The sequence below is a fragment of the Stegastes partitus genome, unplaced genomic scaffold, assembly GCF_000690725.1.
Source record: "Stegastes partitus isolate 25-593 unplaced genomic scaffold, Stegastes_partitus-1.0.2 Scaffold665, whole genome shotgun sequence".
In the NCBI taxonomy this organism is placed as follows: domain Eukaryota; kingdom Metazoa; phylum Chordata; class Actinopteri; family Pomacentridae; genus Stegastes; species Stegastes partitus.
Genome location: NW_007578396.1, coordinates 205192 through 225799, shown reverse-complemented (window position 1 = coordinate 225799; position 20608 = coordinate 205192). Strand labels below are relative to the sequence as shown.

At 40.4% G+C, this 20608-nt stretch overlaps 1 protein-coding gene across 1 annotated transcript in view; it reads left to right on the top strand.

Moving 5' to 3' along the window:
• Positions 1-20608, top strand: part of adamtsl3 (ADAMTS-like 3) — a 202290-nt gene that overhangs the window by 130223 nt on the left and 51459 nt on the right. The window contains exons 7-13 of the mRNA XM_008290290.1: positions 3584-3710; positions 10597-10671; positions 15214-15371; positions 17321-17432; positions 18235-18373; positions 18559-18609; positions 19472-19682. Coding sequence (XP_008288512.1) covers positions 3584-3710; positions 10597-10671; positions 15214-15371; positions 17321-17432; positions 18235-18373; positions 18559-18609; positions 19472-19682 — 873 coding nt within the window. The remainder of the gene's footprint in view (positions 1-3583; positions 3711-10596; positions 10672-15213; positions 15372-17320; positions 17433-18234; positions 18374-18558; positions 18610-19471; positions 19683-20608) is intronic.

Genomic DNA, 20608 nt, shown 5'->3' with positions numbered 1-20608 from the left:
GCGACTCACACTGACCTGAATTAAAATGAGTGCATATGAATTAGGTAAATAACATAAATAAGATTCTTTGCTTTTAAGTCTTTGCTTTTTGGGGGCACTGCGCTTTCACTTACAGCGGTGTGGCAGGTCACTCTGGGTCTGTGTACAAATCGCAAGGAGGGCCAGCAGTTTCAAAGGGAATGACTCATGTGCATTAACATGCTCTAACATACATGCATGGTGGCCTAACTGTCAAAACATCGAACAGACTAGCTGAGATTACAACACATACAGAGGGTGTGTGACTTCAGCCTAAGCTAAGCTAAGGATGCCATTACTGCCATTACATCTTTACATAGAAGACGGTTGTTTGCTGCTCTTTCAAAACAATCTTTATGCTCAAAATCTTACATATTGCACCTTTAAGTGCTTAAGAATTAATGGGTAACAACTTGTTGTAAGTGTTAAAATGAGGCTAACCCACAAGCCTACAATCACCGGCAGGTGTATTTGTGTAATACATGGTCCTCTCCCTGTAGACCAAAGACGTCTCTACTGACTCACCCAGGTGGAACAAAGGATCAAGGAGGACTTCCAAATCTGACACCAGCAATAATCTTTGAACTAGAACATATTTTGAACAAAGACAAGTGAGCAAAATCTACTTCTCTACAACTTAGTTTCAAAACATTTGCCAGAATATCCATCCATTATCTATACACCGCTTAATCCTCATTAGGGTCGCGGGGGGGCTGGAGCCTATCCCAGCTGACTTAGGGCGAAGGCAGGGGACACCGTGGACAGGTCGCCAGTCTATCACAGGGCCACACTTAAAGACAGACAACCAAGCACGCTCTCATTCACACCTACGGACAATTTAGAATCACCAATTAACCTCAACATGTGTGGGAGGAAGCCGAAGAACCCGGAGAGAACCCACACTGGAGAACATGCAAACTCCACGCAGAAAGATCCACTGGGACGCGAACCAGCAACCTTCTTGCTGGGAGGCAACAGTGCTAACCAACTGCGCCACCTTGCAGCCCCTTGCCAAAATATGTAAAACAAAAATCCTACTGAGGCTGATTTTACTCAGGCTTGTCCTGGTACACAAACAAATACAGGTATAAAGGCAGTAATGGGAGATGGATGATGGATGTGTGCTCAAACAGCATGCAGAGAGGCCACTGGGCATGTTGGTTATGAAATGGCATCATTCAATGATGGCTGCAACGCAGAAATTGCTGTGGTACTGGAGCAGGAAGTTTGTCAGAGACCGATTGAGTTCAAGCCCTCCACTGGTTCGTGTATATGGATTAATACTACGCTACACAGCAGCATACAATCCAGCTGTATACCAGGAGAGGAGAAAATGTAAACAATTCCTGGAGGAAAGAGGATGAGAGCTGCAGTGTGTTATGTTGTGTGTCAATGAGTGTTTGTGTTTCTGTCACTTCATTTGATCAGCTTGTCAAAGCATCCAGTACTGTGTGTAAACTCGTTGTATGGGTTGTCCTGTAGTGTAATAGTGAAAGTACTTGAGTCATCACAGCAACATGTACAGTTTGTGGCCAGTGTCAGCCAGGTAGCATTTCATACCCCCTCATTCTGCCCACATTTCCTGCCAGCTCGACTGCAACTGTCAAGTCAAGGCAAAAATGTGAACAAAAAATATACTGAGCAAAATGAAAACTGATATAAAGTGTAACATAGTATTTGAGGTGGAGAAGTCCATATTTTTATTTTTTTTTTTATTTTAAGACAAAATCAACAAAATACTAATACCATATTTAGAATTTTCTGTATAAAAAGGAGAAATATGCAGTTGTAAGTTCCTTGCCATAGTGCACTTGCAGGGCTCTACCAATACAGCATGACTTTGTAGTGTATATATTTCATGCCAGAAGGTAGAATTTGATTTATTTTACATAAAACTAAATCCAGTCTTGGTTAAGGCAGGGATGGAAAAAGTACTGGAAAACTTTTACGTAACTGGAACAAACTTTCTTGTGAAAAAACAATGCACTTAGATAATAGTAAGTCCGTTAAATGTGCTGAGTGAACATTGCTATGCTGCTTTATGTAGCAATGTTAAGCTGTATATCTGATATGTAAATAACAAGTAACATAATCTAAATATAAACAAGACACTTACACATCGAGAGATTCTGTGCAGTTTTTGCATACATATTATTGCATACATAAAATGCTAAAATCTGTAGGCAGCACAGTGGTTATTAAGAGCCTCCTCCATCTGTCACCTCTGAGGAAGTATCTGATCAAGCTACACTTCTCTTTACATTCCTTCTTAATATAAAATTTAGGCAGTCTATTCAGTCTGTCTGTCTCACTTAGCTTATAAAACATGTCAGACATTCAGCTGAGTGTGCACATTCTGTGGTCAAAACAGTGTAACATATTCTTCATTGCAGTTGATGACATTTTCTCCAAAGCTCCAAAACAACCCGTGGCATTCCCTAATGATTGATTTTAGGGCCATTTAATTGTATTCTTTTTGATTTTATTGTAATTGTATTTTAGAAATGAATGCTTCGATGTCACAACTCAGCCAAGAACTCAACCAGAATAAAATTGAAGTTTTAGGTACAGCTGTTAAAGTTCAGAGAAACTAACTGAGTGGTTTCAAAATGGATTTCCTACGGCCATATTCTGGTCGCTGGGCAAAACACTATACTCCCAAAAGATATTTTGCTGTTTTGGAGTTTTCATGATGGTGGTGGAGAGTACTGTCTAGTAAGTCAGTCCAAAATCTCCCAAAGGTGTTCAGGTGAATGTCACGGTTCCCAGGTTTTGGTTTCTGTTTTCCTTTCCTTTTTTTGTGTTTCCTGTGCCTTTGTTTGTGCATGTTTGTTGATGTGTAGACTTCATGTCCCTCTCTAGCCCTCAACAACACTGTCGAGGGTGAAGTGGGTATCGCAGATGGATGGTTCATTATACATTGTTGAAAACTTTGAATTTGTTTTTCAAGTTAGGGAAAGCCTCATTTAAATGTGCTCCTTCATTAACAATTGCACCCATGGGGATTTTGAAAACATTGCCTGTACAGTAATTTTGGGATCACACCTGATTTGTCATGCATTTGTATTACTTGAGATTGCATACAAGGACCCTGTGACCTAATATATATGTTAATACTGACGTGCATGTGATGATTCATACTTCTTTCAATTTGTTCTGCATGGTTTTATTTAAAGGATTCTAGTTGAATTTTTACCATAGATCATACTATGTTAAAAGATTCCAGGCCAGGCAAGACCTTGATTACGGCACCAGTCCTCTTACTTATATTCATAGAATTTAAAGGCTTACAACATTTGACTGTTTTAGCTCCAACAAGTGAATATCCCCCCGCCCCACCACCCCTTTTTAAAATTAATTTATCATTTAGTTTGAAATGTTTAGAAATGTACTTCTGTCATGATAAAGTAGTTTATTATTGGAATTGCTATTTTTTGTGAATTTATTAGTCATTTAATTACATTCTATTATTGTGTGCCTTACTTTGACTATGTTATATCTGCAGCCGTATGGCCTTTTGTCAGCTGGTCAGCCTGTTGTCTCTATATTTGTGATGTGCATGCAGGAGGTGGGTTGTGATCGGCAGCTTGCCAGTGGTGCCAGGGAGGATAACTGTGGCGTCTGCGGTGGTGATGGATCCACATGTCAGCTGGTACGAGGACAGGCCCTACCCCACCTAACACCAGAACAATGTACGTATCTCACTCGAAATGATGTAACCCACGTCTCATGTCTTCATTCACTTAAGTTTAATTTCTAAGCCTCACTTTCAAGAATGCTGAACTCCACCAATCCCTAACATTTAAAATAGTGTTTTTAGAACCTGAAATACCCTTGCATCTCTTTCCCTACTAATGTTATTACATCTGTCACAACGGAGGCATGAACACAGCAGGCAGAGACTAATAAGGTTGTTAAGAAGGTTTATTTACCAACAGAAACAAATTCAAACCAATTCAGAATAGGGATACTAAGCTGTAGGAAAAACTGAATGGGGAGTAACCAAAACTCATTCAAAAAATGGGCAAAACTAGAAAAACCAAAGGTAAGCTCTAAACTAACAGAAGGAAAAGCTATGGAAAACTAATATCAAATAACTAACCTAAGGTATCAAAACAGGGATACTCACAAAACGGGAAACTAAACTATGGGGACGGGCAGGCTCTTGGGAATTGGGATCCAGCGAGACGAGCTGGAGTAGACAAAGTCTGGGGATTGCCAGAGCGAAGCCGGCAGCATGCACAGACAGACTGTGGGCAGGGTCGGGATGGCGAGTGGTGTTAAAAGGACTGGGTGGATATGGGTTGGGCCAGAGGATCTGAGACGGTGTTATCAGATCTGAGACGGTGTGCGAACTGCTGATATGTGTAGATCAGGTGGCAGCAGCTTGGAGCGAGCAGGCAGGACACAGGTCAGAGACCGTCTGGATATTGCGAGCAGAACAGAACAGAATTATAACTTGTAACAAGGCAACAGCTAAAATACAAGTTTAGCCTGACAGACTGACTGTGGAATCAGAATCGACAATCTGACAGAGAGTGGAGGGATGAGCCCGACTTTGTGGAGTAAGGTGATCAGACACCGGTGAGCCGGTCCCGCAGCTGTCTCCAATTCCTGCAATAATTAAGAGTCCTGCCAGGAGAGGGACAGAGAGAGAAAGATGGAGATGAAGAGATAGAAAGCAAGAGGGTTGTGCAGGGGCAGATGCAGTGACTGGGGCAGGGGCCCTGACACACCTTTTTGTCATTTGCAAAAGGCTCAGCTCCTGAGTGTTGTACGTCATTCTTCAGCTCAGGTCTGATATTTTTAAGCTGGGCTTGTAGCTGTAAACAGAGCATGCACTGCTGTATCTCTGCCCAATCAGGCTTGGTAGAAGGCACATAACAAAACTATATATTTCTTATACTTGGACATTTGGATCTAACCTGGCCTAGCTGTATGTCAGTGCTCAGCTGGCCACCTGCCTATGGAGCCATCTTGTTTTTTTTTATATTGCCTTAAGCATCTGTCAATTAAGGCTGGACTATCAAAATGTCATCTGGCGACGCAAACCTACACGTCAGCAGATGCAGCTACACTATTCATGCATGACCTTTTTGCTTGCAGATTTAAAATTTTAATACAAAAGGTTTAGTTTATTTTTGGGCCATTCCGGTTTTTTTCTTGGGTTTTTTTTTTTTCTGTTTAAGAATTTTTTTAATGTGTTTGTAAATTAGTTTTAACCCATTTCTTCATGTTAAAAGCAAATACAAAGATGGATCTGCCTGTCTATACTCATTAAACTATGCGTACATATTCTTACTATTCTCTTCTTTAAACTTTTCCTGCCTGGTGTGGAGGGATGATCCATACAACTTCATGCTTGAAATGTTAAAATGCAATTTTCACCAGGGGGAATGTTTGTTCAAATATTTGTTGAACTTTTACGTTTTTTTTCAAGTTCTTTTTAGGTTAATGAAGCACATACTGGCAGCATATATACATATGCATACCAGAGTCATTGGCTCTTGAGCTGAGAAGTTGTATCAAATGTTTCAAATTCAGTTGCTGAAAAATGAACGAGGCTGGATCTCCTCATTCAATAGAATTTTGGAGATCACAGCCAGTGACCATTTATTTTGTTGGATTTTAATATGTGGAATGTATTTAAAGAACACTGTAGTCTGTCCATATTTTTAAAGGTGATATGAAGCACTCAGTCAAGTTGGCATAATTCACTACATGTATTTCCGCTCTATTCAGAAGGTACATCACAAACAGGAAGAATGTAAGCTCATTTTATCCCAGTCCAATGTGGAATCTGTAAAGCTTTTTAGTCAAGTTTCAAAGTTTCCTGGTTAAAATGACTATACTTGTGAGACTAATTTTATTTTTTCCGTTGAGTTTCAAAGTTTCAGTCTCTTATGTCATACCTATCATTCCCTCAGCTTTAATGACACAAAAGAGGACAGCTGACACCATGAACCAATTACGATAATTTAGGCTTATCTTGGTGAGTTTATTTACAGTTGCAGAGTATGACCTTTGTTTACCCTTATGCATTATTCATGACCCTATAATTTATCAGTCATTGTAACTGGAATATGAATTGGCCACAGTATTCCCTAAAGCCTTAGTTTACGGATCCAGCAGACTCATGTGAAGTGAGCTCATAGCTGTTTATCTATGTTTCATATCCCTAATTTATTTTGAAGGTCGCTTTAAAACAAAACCCTTGGCTTTTCATTAATCTCCATTATTGAGTGCTGAAAAAACTGCAATGACTGCAGCTGAATTTATTTCATTGCTCCAATAAACTGAAGACATTGCAGATGTAGCTTCGAAACATAATTATCTTAAGGGGCAAAGCCGACTGGCTGGCTGCCAGACAGCTTTATTATTTGAGCTCAGTTCTCCTGTGTTTGCAAAAGGAAAGCTACCTGTCATAGAATGAAGAAAAAAGAACTAACACTCCATTTGTCTATAAAGGTATCCTCCATTACGACACCTCCTTGGTCAGTTGGAGAGGGACAGCGGCTCTAGTATATAAAGTCAAGAAGCAGTGAATACTTTGTTAGTACTTAGTCGTTTAGCTTTGTGGTGTTTGTGTAAACTGTGAGCATGACCTCACAGTGTACATGAGAGTATTATGATTGACTTGCAAGCAAGGCTCTCTGACGTCAACAACACATTTGTGGATGTTATTTAAATCTGCAGAGATGACCAGTGCTGCTGTGCAGTTTTAAAGCAGGCAGATTTATGAATGGCAGCGACTAGTGTGGTGGTTTCCTTAAGTCAATCTTTCAAAGCAGCAAGAGGACTTTACCATAAACAGGGAGTGCAATGACCAAGAAATTTCCCTTATAATAATTTAGCAACTTCAGTGCTGGTCAGGTGTAGCTGTGCTCCCTTTCATACAGCTGCGGCCACTTGGTCATTTTTTCAGTTAAAACTTTAATGTAAGGTTTGTTAATTGATTTTAAATTTCAATTTCTCTCAGTATAACAAGCTGACAACTAAACTGATTGAAATCCAAGATGGAAAAACAACAAAACAAATAAGCTAAGGGTCTAAGTATCAGTTAAAAGCAGAGCCTGTGCTCAGATTAAAGATAAACAATATACCAATTGAACAAGTACAAGAGGTAAAACTTCTGGGTATTATCCTAGATCATAAATTAACATGGTCTAAACAAATTGAATACACTGTGAGTAAGATGGGTCGCGGTGTGTCAGTTGTACGGAGAGTATTAAAAGTTATGCCATCTGATGTCATCAAACAGGTTTTGAATGCTTTAGTTCTGTCACAGCTTGATTATTGTTTTGTGATTTGGTCTGGTGCTGCAATGAAAGCGTTAAAAAAACTACAAGTAGCTCAAAACAAAGCAGCGCGTTGTGCTTTAAAGTGTTCCTACAGAACGAATGTAACAGATATGCATGACAGTCTGGGTTGGCTCACTATCAGGCAGAGATCCATCTATGTTCTGTTAAACTTTGTCAGGAATATTCTGTTGACGCGATCTCCAAAGATACTACATGAAAGGTTTTATTCTCAGGTTGCTTATCATAACTATCAAACATGACTCGTAACACAAAGACGATTTACTCTACCAAAAGTACGAACAAGCGCAATGCAGAAAACAGTCATGTACAGAGCCATGGTTAGGTGGAATTCACTACCACTGTATTTAGTGCAGCAGGATACTGGAGATCGTTTCAAAATTTTGTTGAAACAATATTTACAAGTTTTTGAGAAGGTGTAAACAGTAAAATGGTGTTTCTAAATAAAATGTAATGCTTATAATAGCAAAGAATATAGAACACAATTTGCCCTGTTTTCTTGGATACAGTTGGTTGAAGAACTGGACTGATAAGATGTTGTGTAAGATCATTCTGATTATGTGTCTATGATGAAGAATTATGTGTTCCAGATTAATAATGATGGATCTATAATTCTGTATATGATTTAATGTTTAGTGTACTGAATGACAATTTGTTTCTCTTCCTTTTTTTTGTAAAGTTAACGAGACGAGTTGTTATGTTTTGTTTTGTTTGTTGTTGTTGTGTGTATAAATGACATTGTGTGTATGTGTGTGGACCCCAGGAAGAATAGCCGATGCTTATGCTGGTGCTAATGGGGATCCTAATAAACAAACAAACAAACAAACAAACAAACAAACTTCATAGTGTCAGCAAATATCAACTTGCTGTCTGACTGTCTTAGTACACCCATGATCTGCCTCCTCTGTCTGTGTGATAATAACAGCAATAGGTACACTAAAATGACACTGAAATGAACAATGGCTCTCTTTCTCATTAAACCAACCAGAAAGATTGGTTTGAACCATTAAATATATCATCAGAGACATAAAGGAACTGCTGTGGTGTTTTACTGATTCCTGATCTGTTGAACCACAATAATATATATGGTAGCTACTCCATGGTGAGTTTGTGATATTTCACTAACATAAAATCTGTATATGCAGTTATGTGTTGTGACTGTTCATTCCACAGAATTTTAGCAAGATCAAAATAATCAGGCAGAACTGCATTAGTCACTTGATGTTTGTTCATTTATTTTGTGTTCCAAGAAGAAAATATGACCTTGTGAGGAACAACAAAAAGCAATAACTACAGATATGACATCTTTAAATGGCCATATATTTATGTATTGTAAGTAACAGACTAGAAGAAATCATACCAACATTTGTTATGGCAACAACACATACAACAAGTTCAGTAAATAAATCTGGAGTGTAGTTCTAAACTAGTCACTTCTATTTAGCTGTAATGGATGATACAGTGTGTTTGCACAGACATCTTTTACAGGTCATCATGGATGTTTAATGAGGTTAATAATGGGGTGTGTGCAGACTTGGGGATTGGGTGCTATTGGGTGCTGAAGCAAGAACAGGGGATGTCTTCATGACATATGTTTTATGATGTTGCTCATGTTTGTTCAGGGAAAAACAAATCAAATTTAAGCCGCAAGTGGCGATGGATGGGTCCTAACCGTATGATTGTCGGCCTTTGCGAACGTCGGGATGTGGCACAAACGTGCTGCAGGTGGGACTCTGATCCGGCGTGTTGAGTTTGGGGCAGATGGGAGCCCGTGTGGCCTAGTTACGAGCCACTTCCTGTTTAGTGGCAAGCCGTGACAGCGTGCATGTTGGCCATGGTGGAAGCGCGCTCTGGCTGAGATTTGGAGCATGCGTGTAAAGTTTCAGGCCGATCGGAGCACACACAGGCCAGTTACACAGCACGTCTCGTATTCTGGCGTTTTATGGCGTTGTGGCCAAATTCCGGGGGCCACCATTTCCACGCTGTCAGACTTTTGCAGACCATTTGACTAGCGTTTAATCACCACCTCCTGTAGTTTGTGCTGGCCAAATTTCAGGTGTGTACGACCTTCCCTGTAGGAGGAGATAGATTTTGAAAATGGCCAAAAAGGCCAAAAGTCAGCCAAAATCGCTAAAATTTTCACCGTGTTTGTTCAAAATGGCAGACTTCCTGTTGGATTTAGGACTTTACACTGATTGACTTTTTTGTGCGTCCTGACTTACTACACATGCCCAGCGAATCTTGTAGCTGTAGGTGAAACGGCCTTTCGACAGGACTCGTTGAATGCCAGAAACACAGCAAAAATGGACAAAATGGCCATTGATCAAAATTGGCCTCATCTGCGGAGCGTTTTAATAACTTTTAATCACCACATCCTGTAGTTTGTGCTGGCCAAATTTCAGGTGTGTATGACGTACCCCCTAGGAGGAGATAGATTTTGAAAATGGCCAAAAATGACCATTTTGAGAGAAAATGGCCTGGCATGCTCGCCGTTTTTTCTAACATGGCAGATATTGTGTCGGTTTACGGAAATGTGCTAATGGACGTTTTTGTGTGTCATAAGTTGTTACATATGTGTTTTTGGTGAAACATTGCCACAATGGGACTCTGTTAACATATTGTAGGGGTGCAGTTGAGCCATGTTGTATTTTAGAGCTTGGCGCGGGGTGACTTTTTTGTTTGTCCTGACCTGCTCTATATGCCTACCAAATTGCGTAACTCTAGGTCAGAAGTGCTTCCGACGGGATTCCGTTGAAATTTCCAAGGTGGCGCTGTTCAGCCATTTTTCTATTGAGGTGTGTATTTCCACCAAATTCTAAAAAGTTTCACCAGGTCTGATGTGTGTGCCAAGTTTTGTCAGTTTCGTGTACGTTTAGGACCTCAAAAACGCGTCTCTTTGGCATGAAGAATAATAAAAACCCAAGCAGTTCCAACAGGGTCTTCGCACCCTTTGGGTGCTCGGACCTTAATTAACGCAACATTTATTTAGCTAATATTAGCAAACAGTTTGTTCCACTATTTTTATAGGTTAAATAAGGTTCTGGGCCGTTAAACCAAAAGCATGGACTGAGAGACGAATATTACAACTTCTCCAAGTCCAAACAGTTCTGTTTATCGAGTCCAAGATATTCCTTCTATGTGTTTTGATGTGACTCTCAACTCAATTGTATGGATTTTTCCTTTAGTTGGCCACCCTACTGTATATTGTATTGTACTGTAAGTTAGACTGAAATCTTTCCATCTCTGTTTCTGCCTGCAGCTCTGAAGACAGTGCTGGAGGTGCCAGCAGGAAGCCGCTTTCTCAGACTCAATGCCAAAGGCCCTGATATGATAGGTGAGTGACTTGTCCACACTGAGTGCAGAGAACCTTATTCTGTTCTATGTGTAATGCCTTTGCACTGTCATTTCACACTGAGTGTCTTCTTTGTCAGCTTCGTGTTCAGTGGTGTGCATTTTAAGATTTACATTTGATACAGAGTATTCACGTATATAGCGAAAGACACTGTTAACTTTAAGAATAAGAAGTGCTATTTGAGATCATTTCAAAGATTACGATGGGTATTCGCTACATTTGGTCACTTCTGAAAGGAACAAATTCCATTTAATAGTACTTAATTTTGTATGGATTAGGTTGAATGTAGAGAGTAATTGGTATGCACCAATTTATCACAGTGTTTGCTTTTATTATATGCAAATTTGTCTTTATATATTTATAATGTGGTTTTGCTTATGTGTACATTTTTCCAAAATGAGCAAGCACAAGAGAGAGAAAGATTTATAATCATTTTAAAAACAGTGATCACCTCTCAACGAGTAGATGTTTTCTCCCAAAATAATTATAAATAAATAAATAAATGCTGCAAACACTAACTTTTTATTATTATCTTTGGGTGAAGGCAGCATACACTTTGGACAAGTCACCAGTCCATCACAGGGCTACATAGAGAACCAAGCACACTCACATTTACACCTATGGACAATTTAGAATCACCAATTAACCTCAGCATGTCTTTGGACTGTGGGAGGAAGCTGAAGAACCCGGTGAGAACCCACGTTGCACAGGGAGAATGTGCCAACTCCACACAGAAAGATCCCAGGCTGAGATTTAAATCCAGGACCTTGTAGCTGTGAGGGGATAGTGCTAACCACTGCTACACTGTGCCACCCTTTAAGCGGCATACAAGTGTATAAGGCACAATGAGGAGTTCCTGCCCATTCAATGTCATATTAATAAGCTGTCTGTCAGACTATGTTGACTCTCATTGTTATATTTGTAGTAAAGCGGCGTGACCATGAAACCAACCACAACTTAATCTTGCTGTGAATCTGCTTTTCAGCCAGTGCTGTTTAGCTTCTCGGTTGTGTAGATGGAAGGCAAAGATCTTTGTCTTCGATTAATTAGAATGGAGGTGGTTTGCTTGGTATTGTGTTAGTTCATCCATCATCACCTTCAACAACCTTGAAGCCACAGTGTTGTGCTCTTAATCCTAAGTCTGTTGTGTAGATAAAGAGACAGGTACCTTGAGGTCCTGGTTGTTCATTGGCGTAGATGTTAAAGAGGAGTGAAGCAAGCACAATTCCTTGTGGGAGGACATTCTTCAGTCTCATCATTTGCTCTTCTTACTGCCCAGCTCTACCTGTCCTGGACTTCCCTGGGCGAAAGTCTGCCTGTTCTGGGATGCAGTGTTCATCTTTTACAGGGCTGAGTCTGTTGAGGATAAGGTGTTCAAAGAGCTTGTCGTGTGGCTGAGAAGAGAGATTGGTCTTCACTTCTTGGAAAGTGATGGATCATTCCCTGGCTTCTGCAGTGCTGGGACCTGGGCCTTCTTCCAGCTATTGGAAAGCTTCTGAGTGATCACACAGTTGTTATATAGTGCAAGTAGCCACTTCCTAGCCTCTAAACCAAAGTTCTTGATTCGCCCAGTTGCAATGTTGTCTAAACCCATTGCCTTGTTGCTTTGAGGTTAGAGATGCCTGCTTTCAGCTCTTCCAGGATAAATGGTCTTGTGAAACCTGGGTCTTTGCTCTACATCTAGTGTTCCAGTTTGGCCTTAGTTTCAGCTTTGAGTGGAATCAAAGCTCAAACCACAACTTCATAGCATCTATGGATAATTTTTTTCAGTACTAAATAAACCCAAGCAGAGGTATCAGCACATAAATACGACCACCACACAAAGCCTAAGCTCTGAGATTTACATCCTCTGAGCATTTTGAAGTATTTGTTTGTGTCATGTGGGTTTTCCTGACCTATTTTATTGTCAGTTAAAAGGAGTGCAAAATTTCCTGATGAATGCAGACAAACCCAACATATGTTCACAAGCCTTAGGCTACTAATTTGCTCAGATTTCAATAACATAATATCCTGAACAGTCATAGGATTTATTGGATATGTGCTTTGTCAGATGCTCCTGAATCACAGAGTGATGTAAGACTTACTTTACAAAATCATTTATAAGCTACCAGAAAAACATTATTATAGGAAATAATTTGCCGCTCCACTTACCTATCTTCCAAGTTCGTGCACTTCTCTGAAACTAAATTTTATCAGAATATGACCTTATTGTCACCATGTTGCTGTGAAACGATTGCTCGTAAATGACTTCTTTTCATGATATGACAAAGAATATAGCATTTTTTATTGTTTCAAATTATGATAGCTTTTGGGGGAAAGGTTGTAATTATTGTGAAATTTAAGGGGATTTGTTAAAATGCTCTCACTTTCTGTTTATGGAAAGCATCCATCCATTATCTATACACCGCTTAATCCTCACTAGGGTCGCAGGGGGCTGGAGTCTATCCCAGCTGACTCAGGGTCAAGGCAGGGGACACCCTGGACAGGTCACCAGTCTATCACAGGGCTACACTTGGAGACAGACAACCAAGCACACTCACATTCACACCTACAGACAATTTAGAATCACCAATTAACCTCAACATATTTTTGGACTGTATGGGAGGAAGCCGAAGAACCTGAAGAGAACCACGCTGCACGGGGAGAACATGCAAACTCCACACAGAAAGATCCCGGGTGTCCTCACTGGGACGCAATCCGGTGACCTTCTAACACCTGGTGTTTCCTTTTCATAATTTTATTGTATTATAGACTCACTGTTATCATGGACTACGGATTACAAAACTGCACTGTACCTTGCTGTAAGCCCACTGCCTCTCTGAACATGTTGATCTTTTCTGTTTACTTTGTCCATTCCTGAATTCAGAATCATACATTATTGATTGCAGTCAGCAGCAGTCTGTTGGTATTAGCTAGACTGATCAGTAGCCCAATGCCAAAGGAACAGATCGAGGTTTTGCAAAGAAGTAAAAAGCTATGAAGCTTGTCATAATCCTGGCAGTGGATGTAGAGTTGATTTTTAAAAGTTACAGTTGCCCCAGGGGTTATATATTGTACATAAGACTAGAGAAGAATTGTAAATAAAACACACATGACAGAAAACGATTACTGGTCTATAAACTTGCATGTAGTTTTGTTGTGTTTTGCTCTAGGAAGCTAGCACCAAGGCAAAAAATATACCAGCAGACAAATGAAAGTAGATAATCATGTATATCTTTGTGAAGTCTTAACAGTTGGTGCAAGAAAGAAGTATTAGGTCTAAACTAGCTTTCTGTCCTACCACTCACTCAACAAATGCAGGTGCAGCAAAGAAATTCTAGTAGCTCATCCCTGCAAGGAATTTAGGATTAGGGCTTCAAGGACCACAGGAAATGATTGACGATGCAACCTCAGCTGGCTTGGAGGGCACTGAAATATGGATTGCTGTTCTGGATTAAGAAATTGTTATTGTCTTCATCTGGTTGGAGAGAGTCCCATCAGGGCAGCGCTAGGATTACACTTTCTATTCTACAGCCTCTGTTGTCACTTGTTTGTGACCTCCTGCACACCCTGGGATGGTGTAGCATTTAAAATAAGCATTTTCGCTTCCAGGCTTGAGATCGTGATACTCCAACAAGAAAAGGTAACCAGCTCCCTCAGTTTGGGAGTTGCCATATAAAAGAGTTTCTGTAGAGTGACAGTAAGATTGGTAGTGAGGTTTGTGTGGCATCAGCAGTAATGTGTACATTCTACCAGACAATCTTGGTAAAGAGCCTGAACGGAGCTTGAATTCAATGATAGTGAGCTTTGACAGAACGCCTCCCCTGAATGCTTCACATTGGAGTATTTCTGGATGCATCCCCCGAGCAGAACCCAGGGTAAACACAAAAGACAGTAGGAAAGGGAAAGGTAAAGTCCTGGGGTTTAGTTGGAGGAAATCGAGGATGTGGCCAAAATGGCGGCATTGTGAGTCCTCTGCCATCATGACACAGGCCTGAATAAGTGATGTACAATCACAATGTTTTTGTGCAACACATTTGTAATTACATTATTCAAACTGTTTATCTCTGTACATTTGAAATGTGGGAGTTTAACAATGCAGCACTGTCTTTGTGCCTACCTGGACTTACTTCCTCTGTGGAATTAACCATTGCAATTCAGCATTCCTATAAAGAGCAAACCACAGGTGATTCCTGTGTCCACTTTCTTGTTGCATTGATTTTTGACTTCAGTTTTTGTGAAATCATTATCAAGGTTGCTATATCTTGGCTGATGGTATCTCCCCCCTAAGAAATTATGTTTTATGCATTTACTATTGCTGTTGTGGAGATGATCCATATACCTGCATTAGATAACAGTGTCTTTATTTTTTTGGAAGCAAACAAAACTTTTCACACCAAGCCCCCTCAGGTTTGCTGATCATGTTTTATGCGTTTGCATTTTTTGCTGAAGGTCATATTGAGTTGAACATAACACAAGTACTGAAAATTATTGTGTATGAACATAACATTACAACATGTCCCTCTTGCTTTGTTTTTTCCTCAGTCATTGAAGCTGTCTCTCTTCAGGGGAGGAAGGATGAGACCAATCTCGTGTCTACAGGCTCCTATGAAATTGGAAACACCTCCTTGGACTTTCAAAGAGGGACTGACAGACAGACACTCAGAACACATGGCCCACTCAATTCTGATTACATTATCAAGGTAAAGCAAATGAATGGGGACAAGCCTTGGTTTACTTTCAGCTTCAGATGTACATATTGTATAATGGATACATGAGCTACAACATAAATAAATCAGTCTCTTGCATAACAAAGGAAGGATTTTTTTAAATTTTTTTTTATGAGACTGAGGTTGGTGCCATTGGCACTATTAGTATAACTGTTGGAGAGGCATGCTAAATCTAAACACAAGTACATTTTCCTATTTGTAGTTCCTGTACTGCTTCACAATTCCCTTTTATATTGCACTTGTAACAAAGACAAGCTCCTAACAGGATGTCCACATAATTAGGTGTCCTGGACAAGATCAAAACCTTTTGCTTCACTAATGTGATCGTGTTCTAGCATCATTCTACAAGTGTTCACAGCATTCTACGTTTTTAAAGTGATTTTCTATATTATCGTCTTGTCAACAAATCCTATGCAAGACCTAAACCAACATTATGTTTAACATTCTTTTAAGTGTTGTGTATGCATTCAAACCTGATTTATCTTACAGTATCCTTCCGTGCCATTGGGGCTCCATTGTTTTTCAGTACCTAATAAACCACATTAGAGAGTCATACCATGGCACTGAGTAAGATGTTCCTGTAATACCATGAACACATGTGCATATACTGTCCTGTTGCCAAAATGACTCACTCGAGCACCAAATTTGCAGCTAAAATAATCTCAAACCGTTGCTGCACTGGCTTCAATTTCAGTAACTTTTGGTCAAGCGTATCTTCATACGGGCAGTGGGGGTCCTGGGCATTGTTAATGAAGCTGGTGGCAGATGGAAAGAAACTGGTTTTGTGACCGAAGCCTCCTGCCAGAGGGGAGTGATTGGAAGAGTTTGTGTCCAGGGTGGGAGGGGTCGGCCACAATTTTACCTGCACGCCTCAGAGTCCTGGAGGCATGCAGGTCCTGGAGAGAAGGCAGATTGCAGCCAATCACCTTCTCGGCCGAGTGGATGATACGCTGCAGTCTGGCCTTGTCCTTGGCCGTTGCTGCAGATGGTGATGGCTCCACATGTCATTGTTTAGGAACATGCAAGATTTAAATTGCAGCTTAATGTACCAAGGACAGTTTCTGCATGGCATTGCCATTAGATAAGTTTAGCTCTTAAACCAGAAGTAGCCCCTGTGTTATACTCTAGCTGCAAGTCAGTGTTGATATCAGTAATCTGATTTAATACCTGTGGTGTCAGGAGTATAATCCAAAGCCCTTGATTGCCTACAGCTTTATCTGCTTTGTGAATAAAAATTATTCATCCAGCTTATGTTGAGGCTAGAGTACTGACAATATCCACTCAGTCTGTCTTCTGCAGTTTCAAATCTTGAGTAGATACATGAGAATCTTTCCATTAAGACTTTCCTTCTGGATACAAATCAAACCAAGTTTGTGCAAACATTTAACAGGTAAGAATTATGTTGCGACAAAGGTTTGAGACTTACTGATGGGGTCAGATGTTGTGACAGCAGACGATGGTTATGCCATGCACACTGAAAGGCAACATTTTGCAGATTGAAGCATTGTGTTGTTGTTTTGACTCAGTCAGAAGCTAATTCAGTTTACACATTTACACTTCACATTTTAACATGCTGTCAGTACAGTGCAGTAGTTTCTTTGGTGACAAATATGACTCATTACCATCTGTCTGTAAGGCCAGTATTTAGAGAACGCTTCTACTAATTCAGTACTCACGGCCAAATATTACCCACAGCTTCAAGGTTTGTGATGAATGGCTTACATGTCAATTCCATCCCTAAATGGAAAAAGCTGTTCAACTTATTAAGGTAGTTCTCTGCCTTTTTAACGAAACAACATTGAAAAGATTTGAAAACAATGAAAGTTTTCTCTGACAGTATTCTTCTCTGAAAGTACATTTCTCCCCTACACTTTCTAATGTAATGCTGTTATCTGCTATTCTGTTCCACAACATGCTTTCAGATGAAGTATGGCGGCTCCAAGGACACAGTTGTCCAGTTTCTATTCTACCAGCCAATTAGGTACCAGTGGAGAGAGACTGACTTCTTTCCCTGTTCAGTCACTTGTGGAGGAGGTGAGGCAACCATTAGTAAGTCACTGGTAACGTTTTTATCCCCGCCCGTATGCAGAGGGACAACATTAGGACAGAATACAAGGTGTGTCTGAAAAGTTCCAGGACTGGTGTCACAAAAGATATATTTCAAACCCAAACTACAAACTACAAGTTTTTGACTTCAGATGAACAACCAGCACGTCTACAAAAAGGTCCTGTGGCATTTGCTTTGTTCAGTGCGTGAGAGGAGGCACAGTTGTAGCAGGACAAGTCGTGGCTGCTTAACCACGACAACGCGCCTGCTCACAATGCCCTGAGCATCCGACAGTTCCTGGCTGAGAACAACATCACCGTGCTGGAGCAACCTCCCTACTCACCCCACCTGACTCCGTGGGATTTTTTCCTCTTTCCCAAGTTTAAGGGGGTCTTCAAGCTGACCCGTTTTAAAGACGTAGATGACATCAAGATGGCTGTGACGACGGAGCTGCGGAGGATCCCGGAAGAATCCTTCCACGAGTGCATGGCGGTGTGGCAGAGAAGGTTGGGGAAGTGCGTTAGACTCCAGGGGGATTACTTTGAAGGGGAAAACTTGTAGTTTGTAGTTTGGATTTGAAATATATATTTTGTAACACCAGTCCTGAAACTTTTCAGACATACCTTGTATCTATAAAATATTTTATTCTACAGAAACCTTAAGCTACAAGTCTCTTCCCTGATTAACTATAGAGAAGGGAGTACTCTGATGAAAGTTACATTTTTTTTTGCATCATCTGTTAATATCAGTATTGTATAGTTAAACAGTGTGCTTGGTTTTCTCTTCCAGGCTATCAGTTGAACTCTGCAGAGTGCATAGACATCCGCTCCAACCAGAGCCTGCCTGAGCACCACTGTCACAGTTTTCCTGAAAACACCAAACCCACACCAAAACTCAAAGAGTGCAACATGGACCCCTGCCCAGAGAGGTAGGGACAATCTGTGTTGGATTTTCTTTTTGTGATGTCACAAAAAAAAGATTTTAGCAACATTCTGATGTGTGTGTGTGTGTGTGCGTAACTAAGTAGTGAGCTGCAGAGTGATTTAGATTCAGTCTGCAACCTATTGTTTTCTTATAAACTCACAGTGTTTTATAATATTTTGTCTCTTCCAGTGATGGATTCAAAGAGGTCATGCCATATGATCACTTTCAGCCTCTGCCTCGGTGAGTAACTCTGACTGGAATACACCTTGATGCATCCAAAAGTTAGCAATTTAATAGAAGGAACACCTACGAGAATGGAAATAAGAGTTATGGAGAGTTCTCTCAACACATAAAACCTCCCTCTCACAGAGAGATGCCATGAATCCTCCAAAGAAGAATGAATCTAAATTAAAAAGTAACATGAAAGTGTTCCAAAGCAATTATCCTTACAGTGGTATGTTCTTACAAGAAAATGCATAACTGTATTAGTTTAAGTTTATATAGTTAATATTTATTGTGCTGCATGGTGGCTCAGGGGTTAGCACCGTCGCTTCACAGGTACAGGATGTGTGGAGTTTGCATGTTCTCCCCGTGCAGCGTGGGTTCTCTCCGGGTTCTCCGGCTTCCTCCCACACAGTCCAAAGACATGCTGAGGTTAATTGGTGATTCTAAATTGTATAATATAAGGGTCAAGGTCTAAGTGGATCACCATAAATGTTTATTCATGGTGGACATCTGAGAATGATACTGTATCTCTGAATGTGTAAGTCCCACTGGGTCTAAAAGATCTGTATAACATCTGTATCCAGATTTGATTAAGTTTTGATTCAAGGGTTTTAAAGTACCTTAATTGTGTCACAATCACTGCTGCTGCTGCAGCTGCTGACCTTGATAGCCAAATCACAGACATTGTATGCAGTATGTTTGCTTCATGTTTCCCTGCCTCTGTCCTCTCCTCCTTTCCCTCAGTTTTAAAACCACTGGTCTAAAATTACATATCCTGTATATCTATATATTAATGCATAAATATATAAATCTGTTAACATGAAATTACTTTTGAAACTTGTTACGTGCGCGCGTGTGTGTGTGTGTGTGTTTGCAGCTGGGAGCAAGGCCCCTGGACCCAGTGCTCGGTGTCCTGTGGTGAAGGTGGTGGCTGGCAGGAACGCAGTGTGCTGTGTGTGGAAGAAGACACCCACGGACAGTTCTCCCAGGTGGAGGAGTGGAAGTGCGCCCACTCCCCTCGACCTGTCACTCGGAATGTCTGCAACTCCTTTGCCTGTCCCCAGTGGGTGGCCATGGAGTGGTCTCAGGTCAGTGTCTGTGTGCAACAGTCATCTACACTAAAGGAATCTGAATGTTTTAAGTATAAAATTCACTTCATTTTTCAGCTGTATTAGTTTTGTTTTACTTTTGTTTGTTCTCGGGTAAAAGATCCTTAGTCAAGCAATTAGTAAATTGAAAAACAAAACAAAACAACAAATTTGCAAACCTTTTGATAAATGTTTTTGTTTTTTCTTTTTTTAACCAATTCTCAGATGTGAGGTTTTGTGGTTTCTCTGTTTTATACTGCTAAAATTGAATATGTTGGAATTTCAGACTGTTGGTCACGTTCACATACCCTTTGACACTTGAAATTTAGCTCAGGTCTTCCCATTTCTCTTGATCATCTTGGAAATGTTTCTGTACCTTGATTGCAGTTCCTCTGTGCTAAATTCAGTGGGTTGAATATGATTTGGAAAGGCACACACACATCCATACAAGGTCTCACAGCTGAAAATGCCTTTTGGAGTAAAAGTGAAGCCATGAGGTCAAAGCAACTGCCTGCAGAGCTCAGAGACTCAGAGGATTTTTTCAAGTTACGTTCTAGGGAAATCTACAGGGTAATTTCTACTGCACTGATGGTTCCTAAGTGAACAGTGCCCTCTATCCAGACATATTGTGTAGAAATAGGAGAAACTTCCAGCAAGGCAATCATCACTGCAGTACTCCACCAATTGGCTTTGACTTGAACCCAGTCAAACTTCTCTGGACAGACCTCTAAATGGCTCTCTACCAAGAGGTTCTATCCAACCTGATGGAGCCGGAGAGGATATGCAGGAAGAACATGTAGAAAATCTCCAAACTTATTTGTGCAAATGACTCAAGACAGTGATTGCTGCCAAATGTTCTTCAACTAGTAGAGGGTCTCAATACTTATGTCAATATCAGTGATGTATTTCAGTTTTTCCTTTTTAAT